The 21636-nt window shown below is 40.6% G+C and overlaps 1 protein-coding gene across 1 annotated transcript in view; it reads right to left on the reverse strand.

Annotated features, from left to right (window-relative positions):
* Positions 1-21636, reverse strand: part of IGF2R (insulin like growth factor 2 receptor) — a 63011-nt gene that overhangs the window by 3314 nt on the left and 38061 nt on the right. The window contains exons 24-45 of the mRNA XM_063329210.1: positions 21376-21519; positions 20326-20504; positions 18998-19085; positions 17389-17595; positions 16897-17027; positions 16096-16193; positions 15103-15239; positions 14288-14478; positions 13498-13624; positions 13002-13124; positions 11769-12031; positions 11037-11249; positions 9986-10135; positions 8732-8893; positions 7998-8205; positions 7454-7600; positions 6758-6992; positions 5657-5793; positions 4507-4621; positions 3433-3579; positions 1412-1596; positions 727-913 (exon numbers count right to left, since the gene is read on the reverse strand). Coding sequence (XP_063185280.1) covers positions 727-913; positions 1412-1596; positions 3433-3579; positions 4507-4621; positions 5657-5793; positions 6758-6992; positions 7454-7600; positions 7998-8205; positions 8732-8893; positions 9986-10135; positions 11037-11249; positions 11769-12031; positions 13002-13124; positions 13498-13624; positions 14288-14478; positions 15103-15239; positions 16096-16193; positions 16897-17027; positions 17389-17595; positions 18998-19085; positions 20326-20504; positions 21376-21519 — 3574 coding nt within the window. The remainder of the gene's footprint in view (positions 1-726; positions 914-1411; positions 1597-3432; positions 3580-4506; positions 4622-5656; positions 5794-6757; positions 6993-7453; positions 7601-7997; positions 8206-8731; positions 8894-9985; positions 10136-11036; positions 11250-11768; positions 12032-13001; positions 13125-13497; positions 13625-14287; positions 14479-15102; positions 15240-16095; positions 16194-16896; positions 17028-17388; positions 17596-18997; positions 19086-20325; positions 20505-21375; positions 21520-21636) is intronic.

A 21636-nucleotide genomic window follows, 5' to 3' on the forward strand; every position in this document is an offset into this window, starting at 1 on the left:
ACCTTCCAGCTTACTATGGAACTACACAGACCTCAATAACTAATTGCCTGTTTAAACCGGAATAAGCAGTTTTCCTGTGTTTTCAAGCTAGCAGCCAGAAAGGGAACAGTACTGGTAGTTGTCACACCATTCTTCGCAGTGAGGCTGCCAGCATGTCAAGAATGCCAGTAAGTACCTAGATCCAGTCACTGCTTTTAACACTGTCACCTCATTACTCCTCTTTGGATCTGTAGATAAGCTGATCATAATTAATTGCAGAAATACCTCATTATTCCTCTAAGATCTATAATGATTTGCACTCCAGCCTAAAGGAGTAGGCAGATAGAGGGGAAGGCAGTCTTTGCCATGGCTTTAAAGTTTTCCAGACAGTAAGGCAAGGAGGACAAAAACACCTTACCCAAATATTGGTTACTTCTCTCAGTAGCATGAAACATCATGTTGCAGTAGCTACAGTAGGTTTTACTCAGAATAATAATATTAATTCCACCACGACTCTCCATTTCCCATGTAAACAAGCAGCCTTAGGTGCAAATCAACTTGGCACGCTTTTATTTAGTGGTCATGTGCCAGACATCACATACACGAACACCAATTCCATCTACCTGTGAGTCTACTGCTATTTTAGCTTTTCATTTTTTCCACAATCACTGTGATGAGCAAATACAAAAAAGGCTTTAGCTGAGAAGTGCCGATAAAAGCTGCTTTCAGAAACGGTTAACTACTCACGTTAACGGACACACAGCAGCTGTGTACCAGGTAAATAAATACTGGCAATCTGCTGTCTCATGAAGGAATTCAGGGATGCCTTCCTTTGCTTGCAGATTGCAGTGGAAGGAAATGGTTGAAGACACAAACTTTGATTTATCTTTACCGCATCTGGAGTCTGATGAAAATGTGACATCCAAGTCATCATCTACAATGAGAAGAAAATCTTATAGTTTACTACTTCCTTGAGAACACTCTGTTCACTAGGCCCTGGAAAGTTAGGTATTTGTTTTGCAGTAACAGCTTTGCGGGTGAGCTTATACTTTCACATAGCTGATCCTATCTGTTGCTATGGAACCATGGGCTAAGCTCTTCGCAAGAAAAAGTAGCAACGTAAAGGAGATGACTGCTTATGCAGCACAAGCGCAGTGGAAAACAGAAGACCAAGTCTTCTATCTTGCGTTTTTTTTTCCAAAGTCTTTCAACAAGTCTCAAGCCCAAACCCTATTAAGGCCACACTCACCACTGAGCTTACACAATAAGAAGCAAAAAAAAAAAACAAAACACCAACCTAAATTCTGCTAGACAGACTCTGGATACCTTCACAGAAATGGATTAGTACAGATGTTGTGAAACAAGAACCATTTTCTGCTGAAGCAATTCACACAGAGTATCAAGCAATTCTGGCTAGTGAGCAAGTACTTACCGTTAACATAGTATTTAGCTTTCCTGGCGGAACCAACTCTCCGAAAGCGACGTTCATTAGTTTTAACCTGGCAGATATTTGCTCCAGAGCATTCTGGGAAACTTGAGTTTCTTATACCAGAAAGTTGAATTTCATATACGTATTTATCGCTGTTTGTCCGTATGTCACCAGAAGCCGTGTACAACCTGAGGAAACAGAGGGCAGGTCTATCCTTAAGTCTAAAGTCACAGATTTAGGTTATTCCCCAGACATAAGACAGGCAACAGTGGTAGCTGCTACCACCGTTTGATTCTAGAGCAAGTTGGAATGACTGATTCAGCAGCCGGTAAAGATGCAGGACTGAGGCTTCCTCCCTGAACATTACAAATGAGGATTATATTTAGCATAAATATAGTCTTTCTAAGAAAGCACAAAAAGCAAAACTTTTCTAGTTATATTGCCCTCAATGGGTGTATGAGCATGTAAATACCTCCAAAGGAGTAAGATAAACTGGAGACAAAAGCATGATCCAGCAGCTCATACCCAAGCTAGCCTACTGACCGTAAGAACCGCACGGTGTGCTCTATAGCTACGATAAATAGCATAGCTTAGCTGTCTTCTCCAGAAGGGTAACTAGTTCTATGCATGTTACCCGAGTACTATTTACAATTGCATCCTTTCATCCTGCTGGTCAGAGTGAGAATGCTCTGAGGTTCATAGCTATTTGTTCTAGGCACCTGCTCAAAGGCTGAGCTTGCTCAAATATGACCTGCCTTTAATCTCAACATTACACCAAGTTTTATTTTTGCCCTGACTTCCTCCCCTGTTTCATCCAGGCCTGTTTGATTTTTATTTTTTCCTCTATACTTGTAACGCTATCAGCACGTTTGTACAGCAGGTTTATTCACAATGCTCTGCTCAGTTACTCCAATCCTGCACACTAGTGGTTTGTGCCCTGCAAGGAGAGCTTGTTCTTCCCATAACACTTGTACGGGCGGACTTCCTTCTGTAACACTAGCACTGACATTTTGTAAGAGATTCTGGACCAGAGTTACGTGCAACATTGTCGTACAGTCAGCGTAACTGCTGGTCTTCCCCTCCCCTCTCCCGCGTTCAGTCATGCTCGACCATTCCTCCAGAGCTGTCCTTCCTCACTTTTAAGGCTTCTGAAGCATGGTTTCCTAATTCCCTATGGATCATCTGAGTGGGAGAAAAGGTGCTATGTAAAAAGCCAAGCAGTAGCCTAGGTGAAAACCATCAAGTTCTCTGGCACTGAACTAATGTCTACACACTATGGAAGAGAGCAATAACCCACAGTAAAGAGACCTAACATCAAGGTGAGTATGTGCAGGCTTTAGACTAGTCTTGAGTACATCTGGACATGCTCAAAGCTATAAGCCCAGCTGTGAGTGACACTATTAATCAGGCCTTTAAGTCAGTCATTGGTACGAGGCGAATTCAGTGCTGTTTCCACTTGACAGCTAAGAACCGTTAAGGCAACATAGAATATTCAGATAACAGAATAATCAGTCTGGAGAATAGAAGGCTCCGGGGAGACCTTATAGCAGCCTTCCAGTACCTAAAGGGGGCCTACAGGAGAGATGGGGAGGGAGTCTTTATCACGGAGTGTGGTGTTAGGACGAGGAGTAATGGTTTTAAACTGAAAGAGGGGAGATTTAGATTAGATATTAGCAAGAAATTCTTTACTATGGGAGTGGTGAAACACTGGCACAGGTTGCCCAGGGAAGCTGTGGATGCCCCATCCCTGGAAGTGTTCAAGGCCAGGCTGGATGGGGCTTTGAGCAGCCTGGTCTAGTGGGAGGTGTCCCTGCCCATGGCAGGGGGGTTGGAACTAGATGGTCTTTAAGGTCCCTTCCAACCCAAACCATTCTAGGATTCTGTGATAACAGACACACCAAGCTGTCTTTTCTCGCAGTACAGTTCTAGAGGACTAAAGTGGTATGGTTTGGGAGGGGGTTTTGTTTGGTTGTTGTGGGGACTTTTTTTGGTTGGTGGTTGGTTTTTTTTTTGGTTGTACTTACTTGTAATAAACATCTCCTAAAGAGAAGTTCTTCCCAGTTGCAGGATTAATAACTGTTCCGTTCACCACCTCCACCTCCTGCTGCTTCACAGCACAAGCTGCACGTGTGTCCCAAGTGATGTAGTAAGCACAGTTTTCTTCATCAATCCTACCAAATAACAGACAACTCATGATTCCAGGGAAGAGCAACAAATGCTTACTATCTTGAGAAAGGGAAGACGTACAGCTGCTAACCCACGTGTAGGAATGTCCTGCCTAAGCATTATGCCAAGAGTAAGCTAAAACACTCAAGTAGCACTCAAAAAAAAAGCTACTTGAAGAGTTGCATTGTATTTTTTCTGCAGTTCCAAGACCTAAAAAGACCTGGCTGCACTTCGGCTTCCTACTTCAAAAGTTCCAGAAGTTACCCCGTGTACCAGAGGGTTTTATCAAAATATTTCGGCTAACAAACATGTCAGGCTGCTCTTGGCAGGTTTAATGTGCTGCATGTTATTTAACTAGGACAAGGAGCATAAGCTAGTCAGATTTTGCTGCCTAGTTCTTTGATTCATACAGAGCATCTTGCTCAGTTTTCCAACTCTACAGACAATATACAGTTAACCAAAACCAGACTGAGCAAAAGGCCATCAACCTTTCTTACTATTTGTGATCTTGCATCTATACCTCACTTTGGACAGCGTACTAGTTAAATAATCTCTATTGAGGCAACAATAACCCATGTTTTATTAGCTCAATCACTTATCTGCAGTAAACAGATGTTGAGCAAAGTTAGGAGTGGTTATACTACAACTGACATTGAAAACCACAGCATCCCTGCCATTGTTCAATCTAACTTTAAAGTACGACGCCTAAATTTTTTGCCCAGAAATTTTAAGATAAATACAGAATACAATTGTTTATGGAAGTGAACAGGTGCAGAAACTGCAGAAGACCCATGTCTTACGAGTACAGACCAAGGATTATTTTAGAGACTGTCCAAAAGAACGGACAGTCACTGTCCTGAGACTTAGAGTTCACTAGAGACGTACAAAGGAATAAACCATGAAGATCAGTGGTATGTTAATTTGTTACTCACCTCTGCAGCATGGGCATGCCAACTGTTTTTGCACACTTCAGTTCTATAATTGTCGTTACTTTTTTGTTTTTCCTACATTCCTGCCCACTGGAATAACTAATGTACACTGTATCACCTACAAGAGAAGAACGGTGACACTCAGGGTTTTTGTAAGCAGCTGTCAGAAATGCCCTTTGCTCATTCTCCAGATTTCATTACTTTAGACTAACTTCTAGGATCTTTTTGTCCCCTGCATAGACCATATACCAATTACAGTACTTGATTAATTTGAGGCCTTCACCTTGATGATAATTTAAAAATCACTCTTCAAACACCTTTGTATTTACATCGTATTGTGTGTTCAGGTCACCAGTATGTTCATAAAAATGTTTACATTTAACACATAATTTTTTAAACATAAGAGTAGATGAAGATACCCATTTATAAACAAACTCAGGCAATAAACACATGCAATATATCCCATAGTTTTTGTAGCTGGATGGAAAATTTCCCCCGATTTCACAAACTCAACAGCAATTTTAAAAAAATATTCTTTAAACTAAAAGCTTGAGTAAGGTTGAGAATTTTTTTTTATTCCTTAAGAGTGAAGCCAATTAGTCACCTTTCACATGCTGCTTTAATTGAAGAAGTTAATGCACATAGAACAAGTCATCTAAAACAGGATGAACAAAAATAATTCCCCCTCCCACACTTACAGAATCACAAGAGTGGTTGAGGTTGGAAGGGACCTCTAGAGGTCATCTGGTCCAAACCCCTTACTCAAGCAAGGCCACTGGGATCCAGCTGCCCAGGACCGTGTCCAGATGGCATTTGAATATCTTCAAGGTAGGAGACTCGACAACCTCCCTGGGCAACCTGTGCCAGTGGTCTGGCACACTCACTGTAAAAAAGCGTTTCTTGATGTTCAGGTGAACGATTCACTTCTTACAGCTTTAATAACAACACTGTTTATTTGCTTCAGTGTTTTCTCATGGCTTGAACACCACTTTTTAAGTTTGAGGAATAGTTTTACTGTTTTGGTTTTTAAAACAGAAGATTCACTGGTGGAGATATTTCAAAATAAAGGCTTCACCATAATTTAAGAACCACTATAGCTAGCTTGCAAGATTTAACTATCTCTAGCTCTCTACAGGAACAAAAATAACTCTACCTGTCACATTCAGCTTCTGAGTATGAACAAGTCCAAGAACTTGAACGTCTCCATTGTTGCTTTTCCTGCAAATACTGGCTCTTTCAGGGCAGCCTGTGGGTCCCTCATGTACCCTCTGACAGAGATTCACATAGTACCTACAGAGAACGTGGTAGACAAGACTTCTTTAAAATTAATGTAGGCTAAACTGAAAGAATGACATATAAACTTTAGAATCCTCATAGGAACCTAGACAGGTTGAAAGAAATTAGCTGACGGAATAAAGCATGTACTAAGGTTTAGCAGATTACTTCTAACTATCATTTTCAAATAAATGACTCTGTGCAAAAAGCTTGATCGTTTACCAGATTAGTTCACAATTTTGACCAAACTTGAAATTGGAACTGAATCAAGAAATGCCCAAAAGTTTTTCCAGCTATAAAGGTACTGTGCTAAATACAGCGTATCTTTGGAGCTATACCAGTTAAGTTTTATTAGACCAGAGGAGCTAGTATCAAGGCAGTGAATGAAACAAGTTTTGTCACTCCCCAGCTTATCGTAAGTTTAGAGTTAGATGCTCTCATCATTGCCAACTCATTTCTATTCGCTAACTGGGGGAGGGGAGGCTGGAGAGGTTGATGACTTCCTGCCATTCATATTTTCCTCTAAGTTTCAACTTAGAGGAATTTGGGGGGGAAAAAACCCTACTTAGACTTCAGACAAAAAGTTACACACTTGATTCAAAAGACAGCAACTAAGTCATTAAGATTTTTGTTCAACGTGATTAAGAATCAAAAAAATTGCATTTAAACTACAAAATGACTTTAAGATAACAGTTTAAATAGAAAGGCTTAAAAAGCTTTCAGATTAGACTTATTCATCCTTTAAAATGGTTACCAATACAGCGAAGGGGTAATGAAGACAGTAATTATTCATCCTCTTCAGATAAAATGGGTTCCTTTCTGTTTTTTTGTCTATATGCAGTATTAAGCATCGAGTTTTAAGACACTGTCTGCGATTTAAACAGACCCTGACCAGGGACCAAACAGAAGTACTATGCTACATTACAACTTCAACTGTATTGATGAGCAAGCTGCTCCCTGGGAGTTTCTCACTACTCACGAATTCCCATTGTGGAAAAAGATCCATGATCCCGTCAGGGAAGAGAGTATTCTCAAATCATATGTTCTGTGTTTTTGGACAAACTTGCACTCCATCTTCTTAGGAGGACATACAGCCTGAGTCTTCCATTCAAACGTCACAGCGCAGCCAAGTGTCTCACTCAGAAGGTGTGGTCTCCCAGCACCAACATTTTCATCACATGTGAAGATAATGGTAGATTCCCTTCTTGCAGTTGCTATAAGGGGAAGGTCGGGGAACAAAAGGGAAAAAAAATACTTTGCAAGAGGCATTCAAGCACGTATGGATTTTAGTGTAGCAATTCTGTGGTAGCAACAAAAATTTTTAATCAGGTATTGTTTCAAATAGAGAGGCACAAATGCTTTTCCTAGCAATTTTTTTCCCTAGGTTAGCTTTCATGCTTTTTTAGAAAGTAGCGTTCCTTCCAAAACGACTGATCTCCAGAGTCCTCTCTTATGACTTGAATACTCATGATCTAAAGGCATGAACTTTTTACTTCAAAACTATTCTGCTTAGTCACTTGAACAAAGTCAGGTTTGTCCCATAGATTCCTTGTCTTGCCCACTCCTATTCCTTCACTTCCACTGTACTGCACCAGAGATCTTTTGCCCGGCCTGATAATGGCTAACTCCCTGTGTTAGCTCAGGTCCTTGTACATGAAGTGTAGGAAGTTCTTACCGTTACCGCAAAATCCCCACTTTCCATCTCCCTGGAAGTTTTCAGTTGTAGCACACCACAGCCTATTCTTTCCTTCTGTAATACATTCCTCATAGGTCTTCCCTTTGTACTTGAAGGGGAACACACAAAGCTCTCCCTTTTCAGTCACTGAGAAGGAAAGGTATATCCTCTTAATAACATGCAGTGGAATAGCAGGCATATCCATATTCAGAACCGTATCCAAAGCCTGTACTTCAATACTAAAGAAAAGTTACAGGCAGACAACAGAAATACTGAAACATTGAGTCTAAACCCAATTAGAAAACTAGGATGTAGTGTACAGTTAGCTATGATCATCTGCACAGAAGAGTTGCACTCCCTTCTAGGGGATACATCTTGATGTTGCAGATTAGTATGATGCATGTGATTTAATGGAACTACATGTTTCTATTAATGTATGCAAAAATCCATGTTGCTTCCCTCCTATCACAACAAAACCTTGTATTTTAAGGGTAAAAAGAGCTGACAAGTTGTTACACGAGGAATAGGTCTGCTTCAATCTCACCTGGAGGGCACCGATCACCTCCTGTATACTGCAAGATGACAGTTTCATCCTGATGGCTATAGTCCATTTTCATTTCCTTTATGTTTCCAAAAGATGACACACCACTTTCAGATGTTAAACACACTGCCCCATCTTTGCATTTTCCTTGGGGCACATCTCCTGCCTTACTGCATACACCAATATGGTAACTGTTGGATCCAGAAAGTACCTGTAGGGACATCCAGAAGCATCACAAACAAAGCTGCCTCAGAGCCTCCAGTTAATACTCACAAAGAACCACCCAAGCGCTTCAAAAACCAAGTGTCATGCAGTACTTGCATAATGCAGGAGGAAAATAAGATAACTAAATTTTGCAAGTCTGGTCTTCTTTAATATGGCAAAACTGCAGATAAAGTAGGACCAAGGATATGGTCTGTTCAACAGAGTTGTCTTCATGTTCAAGATTCAGGCACAGGTGAAGATTTCTCCTTTCTTTCTCCATCAGTATATCCATTAATTTCCCTCTCCAAAACATTAAAAAAACTGATGTTATTCCCCTCTAATATTATTACCTCTGACAGAGGCCAAACAAATATCAATGCTGACCACAGCTGCAGCACATGCTTCAATCTCCTCCCACACCCCAGGATGCTTAAAAGAAAACCCTGCTTCAGTCTTAAAATATTCATAGCAATGAGCAATTAAAAAATAAATTAAAAAAAAAAAAAATCAATGACACCACCAAAAGGCATTACCTTAAATGGTCTTCCAGAAAGATTGGTTAGGTTAAAAGTATAATGTAGCTGTTCATCAGTCACAGAGCAGCCTAAAGTTTTCACTTTATCAGGACACACAACTGGAGTTTCCCACTCAAACACATAACTGCAGTCAAGTTTCCTTATCATCTTTGGCTTGCCCTGTTACCAAAGAACACAGCAAGATACATTAGGTTTAATTTTTTGAGAGTTTGTTGTTATTTCTGCTTTCTTCCTTCCCTCCAACAATTAGCCTCAGTTACTACTGAGGCTAGATTTTACTGACTGCAGGACAAACACCGTGCCTTCATATTACAACCAGTACCAAAAAAGTTATAAGTGAAGTACATTCTACCTAGCCCCAGGAAAACATTCAAAACAGTAACTGAAGTAAGTACACAAGCTTTCTTATTAATTAGAGATTTTGACGTTCAGCTTAGTTGCAAGCAGCAACAAAATTGTGAAAGAGCTGCGTTTCTCTATGGTAGCGAAAGTTAAGTTCACTGAGTCAAGGTTTAGAAAGAATGCTATTTCTTTTGTCATAATTTAAATAAAAATATAAGTATGGCCTGTGTATTATTCAGAGCTGCCTGGAGTTTCGGCTCATGCCCCATGTAGATGGACAATGGTTCCTCTGAGTATCTTCAACAAGCTCTAGTTTGTCAAACATGATACTTCAGTGCTTCTCTACAGTTTGCTACAGCATTCAAAAAAGCCAAGCGTTAGATTCACACCAGCATGCAACCTCAATTTAGTGTTCAGGTGTCAACACAAATAAAAACCTAAGTATCTAAATGCAAATTTTTAAAGCTGTGAATGATTATTGAAAGGGTTACAACCTATGGGAAACATTTCAGAGTAATGGCTTTCCAAACAGTTACACCGGTTCTCATGTTAGCTTGTGGTACAAGTACAAGCTTTTGGACCTAGACAACTTGCAATACAGATTAAGCTTAATGCCAGCAATAAGTTATCGCTACATTACTTCAGTGGAATCTGATCCTTGAAATCATCAGAACCTGCTACTCTCAGGTCTAAAGTTTGTGCAGTCTATGAAGTTTTGCCTGGTTAAGAATATAAATACTAAGTATTTGTAGCCTTGACTACTTAAATATTTAGTATATTCCTTGTTGAAACAAGTCCATCCTTACATGCTAGAAACAAATCCTTGATTTAGTTTTAAACAAAGCTAACACTGTTTACTACACTTCACATTGCACTCCAATATCAACATAAGTTTAATAGATGTCTTACCAGACTAGTTCCTTGGCTGCAGTGAAACACAATAAGAGAAGTATAGTTCAATTTGTTGTTTATCTGACAAGGAGTAGTGCTGTTGTAAGTGATGTAAACTTCATTTACTGCCTCGTTTAACTTGGGAGGTTCAGTAACACGACCAATATCCTACACAAGCAAAAACATGTATTAAGAGACACATGGGACACACCTAAATTTCAGATCACCCCAGAGATTCAGATCAATTCAGATTCATCTGCTTGGTTTACATGGGAGCACAACTACTGCAATTTTGAAAACTGCATTCTATACTCGAGAACAGTTTTTACATTTCAATCCTAACAAAACACAAGTTGAGCGGCTCAAAACACTCTTTGATGAAGCTTGACAAAAGCCAGGGAGGTTCTGCATCTTACAGGTAGATTCGTCTTTAAATCATTGGGCCATCACTTAAAAATAGTGTAGCACTACCAATAGAGTACAGTCGTAGATCAACGTGGAAGTTCATGGAAAACAAACTCAAATTTTTATGTGCATCTTCTACAGCTCCCAAACGAGACCTCAAAAGGTAAGAACCACCAATTCTCAAGGTAATAACAGTGAAGTTAACCAACATTCTGTCACAGGATTGCTATTCATGCAGCTGTCAAGTCCTGACGTGAAAGTACTAAATGCATTTTGGAGCATGCTTGGACATATTCTGCTTCATATTGCAACAGGCTATCATGGGATCAAGCATGCCATTTATGTGCCACAGAACGGTGGACTAAGAGGCATTCCGCTCCCCAGTCTCTGTATTTGGCACATAGCACTACATGAAAAAAATCTCTGTAGTAATTTTTCATGTTTGTCACAGTATGGAATCTTCTGACACCCAAAAAAGGTGGGGTTCAGGACAGGAAACTACTTCTCCATAGGAAAAAGCGATGAAAGGGAATTTTGCAGGGTAGATTTTGATTTTGTATTCCATTTCTTTAACCCATTGTTCAAATCAGGTTTCTAGGCAGCGATACCATTTTAAACTAGGCAGGGAAACGCACATTTCAGTGATTCCAGGCATAGTACTTACTATTGGTGATTCACTAACAGGAACCATGCAAACAGCTGCTCCAGGTGGGCAATTGACATCTTTAATAGGATTGAGGGGTTCACAAATGTTGATATAGAAGTCTGGAGAAACATCTGTTGTATCTTCATCCACAAATGCCTCATAATACCCAGTGCGATGGATCAGGGGAGACAGGTCAATAATGGAACTGCCATTCAATACTGAGCACGTCACCTATAAGAAAGAGCATTTTATTGCTCTTATCCCTTTATTACTTGCTTTGATTTACTGACAAACACACTGTCCTTCATCAGGTCAGAAATGCGGCTGCACTTAAGAGTTTCAGATTTGATTTAAGTAAGGCAGCATTTGTCACTGTTTTTGTCTACAGATAATAAGCACCTACAAGCTGCAGACGAAAACCATCTTAACCATCAATTCCCAAGAAGATGCCCTATGGCTTCCATTTGATCTGTACAGAAAAGCAGCTAAGTAGGTTCCACAGAGGAGTTATTCTGAAGCGTTGAAGTTTTAACTTGGCTCACCACGCAAACCAGAAATTTGCCAAGTATTGTTCACCTCTGCTGAAAAAGTTAGTAAGAAAAGTATTTGAGAATTTCTACACAAACTTGGGTTCTGTACTATAGAAAGACACCTTTCCCCCAAGATATTTAACACATACACTGCTATTATGCCTAGCCCCCTTCCCTGAAATTTAGACCTACAAGTGTTTTCTGTAGAAGTAATTCTTACCTCTTCCTCGCAAGCCAAGGAAGTATGCCAAGAGAAGTAACTAGTGCATGTCTGCTCGTCAAAAGACAGAAAAACAGGCCGGCTGTCATCTCCAACATCAGACTTGCATACAAAGCTAAAATAGCTTTTATGCTTCAGTTCAGGGTCTGCAGGGCAAGGATCTCCATCTTCATAGACAAGCTTTAACACTTGATCTTCATAAGTTAAAGTTTTACTCAGTTTTCCAGCGTTAATTGGTTTTGGACCACCAGTGATGCAGACAGCTGAAGTAAAAAAAGAAAAATTAACAAAACCATACAAGTCTGATGTAACTGCCCTTCAAAATTGCACAGCAGGAAACTTAAGATTTTAGTCTCACTTTAATCTTCCTACAAAAGATAGGCTTTTTCACACCATCCAGAGTTGCCATTAAACTGAGCTGAACTGCACCAACACAAAGACAGAACATACTGCATTTATATGCAATTACGCAATCAGAGAGCACTGTGTTTGGTTACCACTTTCCTGAAAACTGAGAGATTAAAACAAATTGTCAGACAGATTGTATGTAATTTTATTAAGATGCCTCTTAAAAACCAAATCAATCCAGTATATTCTTCTAACTACACAAAACCAATTTTTAATTCACCAGCAATACTCCAATTTTAGCATTTACAATGCTTAAATACTGTCTCATATTCAGTTTGACAGAAGAGCTAGCAATTCAACCTGCTACTAAGCATCTTAAAATACAAGTGAACTGATGTTTTAGAAGCATCCAAAACAGAACAGAAAGCTAGAACGGGGACTGGCAAGGGTTTGAAGTCCAGACACAGGGCTCAGTGCAGATGCATTACAGCAACACATCACTACAGAGCAATTGTTGTGCTCAGATCATTCTAGCTAGAACCTTGTGACTTCCTTTTGATAACAGACAAGAGGTGCAGTAGAAGCATCTGCACTCCTGCCCTCACATCCAAAAGAACACCCACCCATTTGGACCTAAAGGGATTGGACTGCAAGTGAGCCCATGTAAGTTTAGGAATGGGGTTTGATAGGAATACATCGCTTCATTTCCTAAACCAGTTTTACGATCTTTTCCTAGCCAATTCAGCCACACAGCTGTTCTGCTCATTCCTCCCACATTTGCAGTAAGCCCCGCCCCTCAGATTTTACTGTAAACTTGAGCGTAAGTATATCCTTTGGGTACTCTATGGTCAACGATTACAGTATCAGAGAGGATAAGATGCTTACCAGCTCCACTAGCACACGAACTTTTAGCTTCAGCGCAAACATTCAACTCAATTTTTCTGTTGTGTGAATCACTGATGGTATAGCCAGACTCGCGCTTTAGCGACGTCAAATCGAAGAGGTGGCCTGTAGGCAGATGGGGGAATAATTTAATCTTTTCAGATTTAAAATCAAGACTTTTTTGTATTAAAAGCTTTCAGTAATTTAACATAGTAGGAAGGTCAGCCAGCCTCTGCTTGCCTGCTAGCTTAGAGAGGCAAACGGTTACTAACTCATATTAATAGAGGTAAAACTAGTTTCAGAACTAGAGACTATTTATGTTCCAAGGGACATTGCAGTACCTTACAAGGTATTTCTTCCCACCGATAAGCTTATTAGTCACTATCCAGAGGATAAATCATGCTGCCCTTTTCTAATGGAGTCCCTCAAGAACACAAACGCAGTAGCACTGCTTCCAGCAGCCTCTTCCACATACAAAATCCTGAGGCCTCCTCCTTACCTGTTGCAGGATTGGTTACCCGGCAGTCATTTTGCACATTGCTTTTAAGAGGACACGCAGCAGCGGTGAACCATAAGAAGGTATATTCACAATCTTCAATGGCCGTTATAAGTTCTGGCTTCGATTCCTAAACATGAGACAGTGGGGAGAGTAACACCTCTACAGAGTGATACAGTAAGACTTCACCCCATGGCGTTATCCCTGAAGCCTGTAGCTCAGCTCAATTCAAATGCCAGTCCTAGGACTTAACAGACCAGCATGGTCCAATGAATTAACCCAAGGACAGAGTATTTAACTGTGACTATTTCAGATACACAACAGTGCAGAATCATTATCAGGAGCAATAAATGTGACAAGAGGAGAACTAAAGGCTGGGCAACAGAAAATCCAAATGGTGAGGGTAAGACATCTCACCAAATAGAAGATTACTTAATGGCAAGGCATACAGATGGGCAAGAGTTAAGAACTACACCCAAGCCAACAGCATTATTTACTACTTGAAACAGTTCCCAACCTGCAATACATTCATCTTCAAGACACAAACAAACAATTTGAAGCTATTACAGACGACAAAAATCAATGTTATCAGATTTTGTACAAAAAGTTCTCTTAAAAACTGCTCAGCATCTAAAGTTCAAGTACTTATAAGCCCGTCTGTTTACAGGACTGGCTCCCATCAAACTACAGACAATTAGGGAATGGATAAGAACTACCCATCATTCTCCATACACGTACAGTGGTATGAACAACTCATGAAAACATAAAACCCCACCAGAAGTCGTCCACTTACAATTTTGCTTTCATCACACTTGAGGCGCAGTATCGTTGTTTTCTTGCGAATTTTATCTGGACACTGCTCCCCATTAATATATTTCAGAAGAGAAATACCATTTTCCCACCGGGGACCATCAGCCACTTCCCCAAGACTGGTACATTTTGCACCCTCCATGAGGGAGGCAGCAGCATCAGAAGGACAGGAACCTATAAAAATGAACAAAAACCGTGTTATTACTCCAAATGCTATCAAGGCTTACTTGCCTGGAATAAAGCTACACTACTCTACTTTCAGGTATATTATGGCTGATCTATCTCCAAACCACTGTCCAAACTATACTCATTGGGGTGGGTTTTTTTCCTGCAAAATCACAAGTAGCAGCAACTGCCTCACTTCACTCAAGGTCATGCAGAAAGTAGTGGCAGCTACTACTGGGGAAGCAGACTCCTACACAGAATGAAAGGCTAGTCTGCTACCTGGTCTTCCACTGCACAAAATGTGGATTCAGTCGGAACATACCACAGAGAAAATTCTGAAGTTAACACATTGTGCCAAAAGATTATTTTTTTTTTTAATCTTGAAGAGCTATAGTAGACTTTGGACGAGGATGGAAAAGCTAGAGTGCTGAAGTCATCAAGAGAAGAGAAAAGCTACTAGTGAATCTCAGCTGCCAAGCAGGTGGAAATCAGGCCCACAATCTACCCTTCCCTCCGGTGCTGAAATTACACCGTCTCCACGTAATTTGCTTTGCGATGTTTTGACTCTGCAGTACTGTCCTACCAGTTGCCTCCGCTAACTACAGCAAGAATCAATTTTTATTTTGCTCTTACGTGCAGCACCATATGGTACTAAGGGCTTGCAGACATTAATATAGTATTTCTGTGCAGAAGCAGATAGAGCAATTGCCTCCCAATTCTCTCTATGCCGTGTCAGAGATGAGAAGTCATAGAAGTTTCCTTCGTTATCCCTGTAAGAAAGACAAAGGATTCAAATTAAGAGGCATTAAAAAAAAATCAAGCAATTGTAAATTCCAATTCTTAAGTTACTACAACAACTTTGAACCTAATAACTCTAAAAGCAGATTATCATGCTGGTAAGGAACTCTGCACGAGGCTCATTGCTCCCTACAAACCTCAAATTAAGTACAGTGATATATCACTGCACCAGCCATCCCCACAGTAACTGTCTAGGTGCACACAGCCCTCAGCCAACGCAAGAATAATTCTGACTTTCCATTGAAGCATGTAGGCTTTCAGCGCACGGCAAGCACAAATGCACAGTCAGTTTCAGTGGATTGGTTTACCTTAGGGTAGAAACCTATCATGATGACAGATGTTAAGACTCTGGGCCAATTATTAGCCACATTTGACCCCACTTATCAAGTCTTAATGAGCTAATATTTGGTTGTGACAGAAATACATGACATTTTTCCTGGAGCTTTGTTTTGTGGAAGTTCCAAACAGACAGCAGTTATATTCTTGTTTAAATTAGCTATAGTTAAATAATAACTAGACACTTGTAACAACCTAACACACTCGGAGTTCAATCAGTAACTGCATATCCAACAATTCACCTCAATACTAAGCTCATTCCCCAGACGAAGCTCAAAGAAAGTATTTTTCTTTGGGGAAGTTAGTTTTAAGAAGCACAATTTGCAAGAGTTACTTAAAATACATTGCATTGGCATTGAATGCCACAGTAGCTGATTACTGAAAAAGCCAAAACACAACAGCTAAAATGGCAGTATTGCGCCGAGTTGCAATAAGGCTGTATTTGTTTCTGTCATCATACAGCTCCATTTTAAGTTTGTGGAAACAACTTACCTGTAGGAGCACTCAGTGGATTTAACAGGTGGGCAAGCATACTGAGTATGCCATGCAAACATGTAGGTGCAATCTGGAGTTTCCCTCAAAAATACAGGCTGAAAGAACAAAATACAAAAAGAAAATTACTTTCTCATTTAGAAACACTGAAACTATCAAAATGTTTCAGTTTTGCTTCAAGAATATCCAGAAACTTGGATTTACATATTATCTTAGAGCCACACTATGCCTCTGATGAGCTGAAAGCGTGGCTTCTCCCAAACCTGAGTTTATCCACATGACCACTTTTGATAAAAGGGCAGCCATTAGGAGCTTCTGCCTCCTCCACAAAATAAGGGGAAGAGCAAAAGTAACTCTAGGCACCATTGTTTAAGAACAGGAAGGAAAGCAAAGTACAGAGAGAGATACTAAAAGTAAGTAACCAGCTTATTTTGGTCTGGCCATGTAATACCCGCTTTCCTGCAGATTCACCCTCCTACCTTTTATTTCTTACAAAGAAATGGCTGTTATTTCTGGAAGAAAAGCTTCAAGAGCTTTGCTAATGGCAGGCATCCCTTAAAGGAACAACAAGCCCTGACTTCCCTTGGGCATGAAAAAGGTACCTCCTATAAACAGGAAATCCAAAATATTCCTCATTTTTTATTACCTCACAGGACCTTTCAATCTCCTGCCTAATCTGTAAGCAATTAGGCAGTCCCTGAAGGAAGTTAGTTCATGTTCTTCACCTTACCCTTCCACACATTAAGAAGAGGGCAACTCTGGAAGACAGTACATACAGGAAGTATACGTTTTGAAACTAACCTCAGACGTAGTCTTGTCACAATAGAATAATATGGCAGTTGATCGTTCGTATATTTTATGACATTTTTCTCCACTTGTGTAATTGATCATTATTAAACCATTTTTGAAAGTCAGTTTTTCTGTAAGCAAGCCTAGAAGCAAAGAGTTGAGAAAAGTAAACAGCTAATCCAGTAAATACACGACTGCAGTAATGCCTCTGGGAACAGGGTTGCATGGACAGCAATAACATGCATGATAAAGTACTGACAGGAGGACCTCAACCTTCCCCTAAAACTTGTGACCTAGTTATTGAATGAGTACTACTCCAGTACAGTAGGGCTGAGCTCATTCCTAAATTGTGTGTCAGGATAACGATGTACATGACATTTTATTTGCAAGTGAAGCAAGAGTGGTAGGGCGCTTTATCTCAGAAGACGTACAAGATCAGCAAGAACCCCTCTTGCCCTGGTTAATCTTTCCATTCTTTAAGTTCCTTCCAATCAAGTGTTATACCTGCTACTTTTCTGAAAGTATTGTCCATCTTCTTTACTTGACACGATGACACAGTGCGAGCCTCTGGTTTGCAAGGTTCTGTTATTTCTCCACAAACTCTGAAGTAGTAGTCATACTCATCTGTACTCACTTTTATGTCTTTATTGGAAAGTGGCTTCAGGTTATAAACATGACCATACCTTGGATCTTTCACCTGGCAATCCTCTCCTTTAAAGAAAAGTTAAGAATTTAAAATACAATTTTATATTTATGAGCCATGCCAAATACACTCAGGACAAGTAAGGTTTACTGGCACAAATACCGACACAAATATGAGTGGTGGCACTTCAGGGCAGTCACACTGAAGAACCACTTTAGTCCAGCTGAGCAGCTCTTTTTGGGAAGTCACTGATATCTAGAACTATGAGACTAAGCTACCAATGGAACATTTCTTTTGTAACCACCACTAAAGCAAGATGTAAAAGTCACACTGTAGGTCAAAAACTACCTCAACGTGGCCTCACAGTTTCTTCCTTCAGCCATGCTGAAGGTTAAGTACAGAACCAAAGACACTAAGTCCAGGACTTGTTTAATTATCTGGAAAGAACAGCGAGGTCACAAGGCCGAAGCAAAAGTTGTCCTAGATGTCAGTTTTGCATCTTCTTTTAACAGCTATAAGTTTGCAGAGTTAAGAAATAACTGATCATAGGAAACGTTAGCCACAGCTTACAGGTCTACCAAGACGTATACAGAAAAGGTCCTGGAAAATTCTAGTTTCATGAGTCTAATCAGCTGATATACATCACTAACTTAGCTGCTGATCAAGTTCTCTGTTTTAAAGTGACCCTTTACTCAATATTCTGAAGCTTTCACGAAAACATTAGATTGTATGACATGATTATTATATTCCCCTCAATCATCCACCAAGTTAGTACCAAGCTAAAGACAAGACCATCAGTTTCTCTCCCTTCAAAACCACAACTCTTGTGACCAGTGGCCTGCACAGTAATTGTGTGCTACGGAGTAGTAACTTGTAAACATTACTCCTGTGCCACATGAGACCACTGGCAGTTTCAATAACATCTAGGACTGTTGCAACAGAACCTTTACAGGAAATCGGAATGTTTTACGGCATTGTCTGTAAGTTACAAAACAAAGCCTGCAAGAGCAGAGTAGATACCTGCACATTCAACTTCCCATCCAAGATGCAATCAAGTACCAGAACTAGAACCTATGATTCCTTCCTGTACATCCCGGAGTCAACTGTAAACTCTGATACTCCCCCGCTGGTCTCTCCCCAACTGTCTAACAAGGACAAATTTACAGGATAGCTTCCAGTCTTCAGTGAGACGACAGGGAATGACTTGCCAGGCACAGGATCAACTGCGTTCTCATGAAACCCGATGCTTTAAGATTTACAAGACACTACTGTGATTTGTCAGAGACAGCACTATTACTTTATCTTTTTTCCCTAGATGGGGAAGTACATTTGCCTGTCATTCCAAATTATACTTTTAATGTTACCTTTTACAGAAAGATTCATGTGGCAAGAAACAAACATAGCTTCACTAAGTATTTACTTCTTGTACAGATTTGTTTGATATTTTAAAGCTCAAATAACTACACTTACCTTCTGCTTTGTGAACAGGACATGCCGCCAACGTTTTCCAAACAAACACGAACTCACAATCATCCTTTTGCTCAAACACCGGCGATCCCTACAGAAAAGAGCCATATGAAGGAGGCTTACTAAGAATTACATTGCAAGTCTCAAAACATACGCGCAGAATCCTTTTTTATTGCAGTTGCACAGTATATCATAGAATCATAGGGCTGGAAGGGACCTCTGGAGATCATCTAGTCCAACCCCCCTGCCAGAGCAGGGTCACCCAGAGCAGGTTGCACAGGAACGCGTCCAGGCAGGTTTTGAATGTCTCCAGAGAAGGAGACTCCACCACCTCTCTGGGCAGCCTGTTCCAGTGCTCTGCCACCCTCACAGGAAAGAAGTTCCTCCTCATGTTTAGGTGGAACTTCCTATGCTCAAGTTTGTGCCCATTTCCTCTTGTCCTGTCCCCGGGCACCACTGAAAAGAGCCTGGCCCCATCCTCCTGACACCCACCCTTTAAGTATTTATAAGTGTTGATAAGGTCCCCCCTCGGCCGTCTTTTTTCCAGACTGAAGAGACCCAAATCCCTCAGCCTTTCTTCATAAGAGAGGTGTTCGAGTCCCCTAATCATCTTGGTAGCTCTCTGCTACACCCTCTCCAGCAGTTCCCTGTCCCTCTTGAACCGGGGAGCCCAGAACTGGACACAGTAGGTGTGTCATTCAGTGCCCTAAATCGTCGTCATTGATTGAAGCCTGTTTTGCTCCTGACCAGCTGCAAGTCTCAGTTCTTTGCAAGAACTCTCTCCCAAAGGGTTTGGCTTCATTTGCACCCTGTTCTCTGCCCAGGTTCACAAGCTCCGTCCTCTACCAGGGGCTCATCATGCACATGGGAATAGCTGCTGGGAACATGTATCTGGATTTCCTCTATTCTGCTCTCTTCGAGTTCCCAGCTGCCTTCATCCTCATGCTAACACTGGACCGCATTGGCCGTCGCTACCCCTGGGCTGTGGACTCCAGCACCTCTCTGGGCAGCCTGTGCCAGTGCTCTGCCACCCTCAAAGTAAAGGGGGTACATATTAAAGGGGAAAATACCTATTACCAAATTTCAGTACTCATTTTCAGCAAAGAGCTGCTTTTGGTGACTCACAGAATTCCATGACAGAGTTCAACTGTTGTGTTCTACACAACTCCAGGAAAACAGTTGTGAGAACAAGCAAGGGAAAAGCCTGTATACAAGATACTGCTTTTCAGAATGAGCCTCTCCACTCCAAAAGGAATAAACACTGTCTGTTTTGTTATAGTAAGTCCAAGCTCTAAAAATCTTCATTAATAGCAATTAGCATAGAAAATTACCATTGTCTGATCGCACTGGAAGATTATACGTGTAGAATAACGTTGCTTATCTTTGCATGTGTCCCCATTCAAGTAAATAATGCTTAATGACCCATCAGTAGCAGCCTGTGGGTTTATCTGAATGACTCCAAGGTTCTCACTTCTGTCAGTGTATTTCACACAAGATCCTATGGCACCACCTACAGGAGAAAGAAAAAGCTTGTATTTTAGTTCAAAGCTTTGACAATTAGAGTTAACTTTATTGTAAAATGACATAATGGAGTAGCTTTAAGGGAGCTTTAAGTGTTAAATCAGACTGTCTCAAACTCCTGAAGCAAAACACAACAGAAGTGTTTTCATAAACAGAGTTAGAGATATCGTGTGCCTAAAGCCTTTGAGGGGTAGAACAAATTACTGTCCTGCATTCACTGAAATCTTTAAAACTGCACTAACTTACCTGCTCCTACAGACTGATAGAAGACTACAGCAACAGGTTAAATGAATCAAACTGGCTAGAAGTGCAGTAAGACATAGTATAAGCTTCTCATTCTGGCCTCATTCAGTTTAGAGCCTTCAACAACATTTAACTTTCCTTTCTTCTTTAAAAATAAAATTTAAAAAAAAAAAAAAAAAAATATCGAGGATACTGGCAAATACTACCCCCAATGCATTTTTCCTAAATGCATTCCCACACATCTTAATACAAGAGTCCTGGTGAGCGTTAAGACTGCTCTCAGTTTGAGAAAGTCTGTTTACTCTACCCTTGACATACCTCACCCAGGTTTATGCAAGTTCAGTGACTTAACGGGCAGGATTCAAGAAATCATAGAATGATGTAGGTTGGAAGGGACCTCAAAGATCATCTAGTTCCAACCCCCTGCCATGGGCAGAGACACCTCCCACCAGACCAGATTACTCAAAGCCACATCCAAATTGGCCCTGAACACTTCCAGGGATGGGGCATCCACAACTTCCCTGGGCAATTCTACTAAAACAACTAGGGATGTCATTCTGCGTATATGGTTTTGCATCAGAAATCACAAGTTAAGAAATGCTTCCCACTTGGCCTACCAGGGCATCCAGGCACATAGGGCAAAGGCTTGCAGACATTCAAGAAAAATGTTCTCTTCTTTGCATCCTTTGAAGTGTCTATAGCAACCCATGGTTCACCCTCTTTGCTCAAGTCACTTAAGTCATACTCATTGCCAGCAGCATCTGAAAGAGATGCGATACATACAGTAATCTAAAAGATGACTTATTAGATACTTGCAGCAGTATTGGGTTTGAAATGATACAATTTCCACTGATGAATACACATCATTCAAAGTAATT

The sequence above is a fragment of the Chroicocephalus ridibundus genome, chromosome 3 (assembly GCF_963924245.1).
Source record: "Chroicocephalus ridibundus chromosome 3, bChrRid1.1, whole genome shotgun sequence".
NCBI lineage: Eukaryota > Metazoa > Chordata > Aves > Charadriiformes > Laridae > Chroicocephalus > Chroicocephalus ridibundus.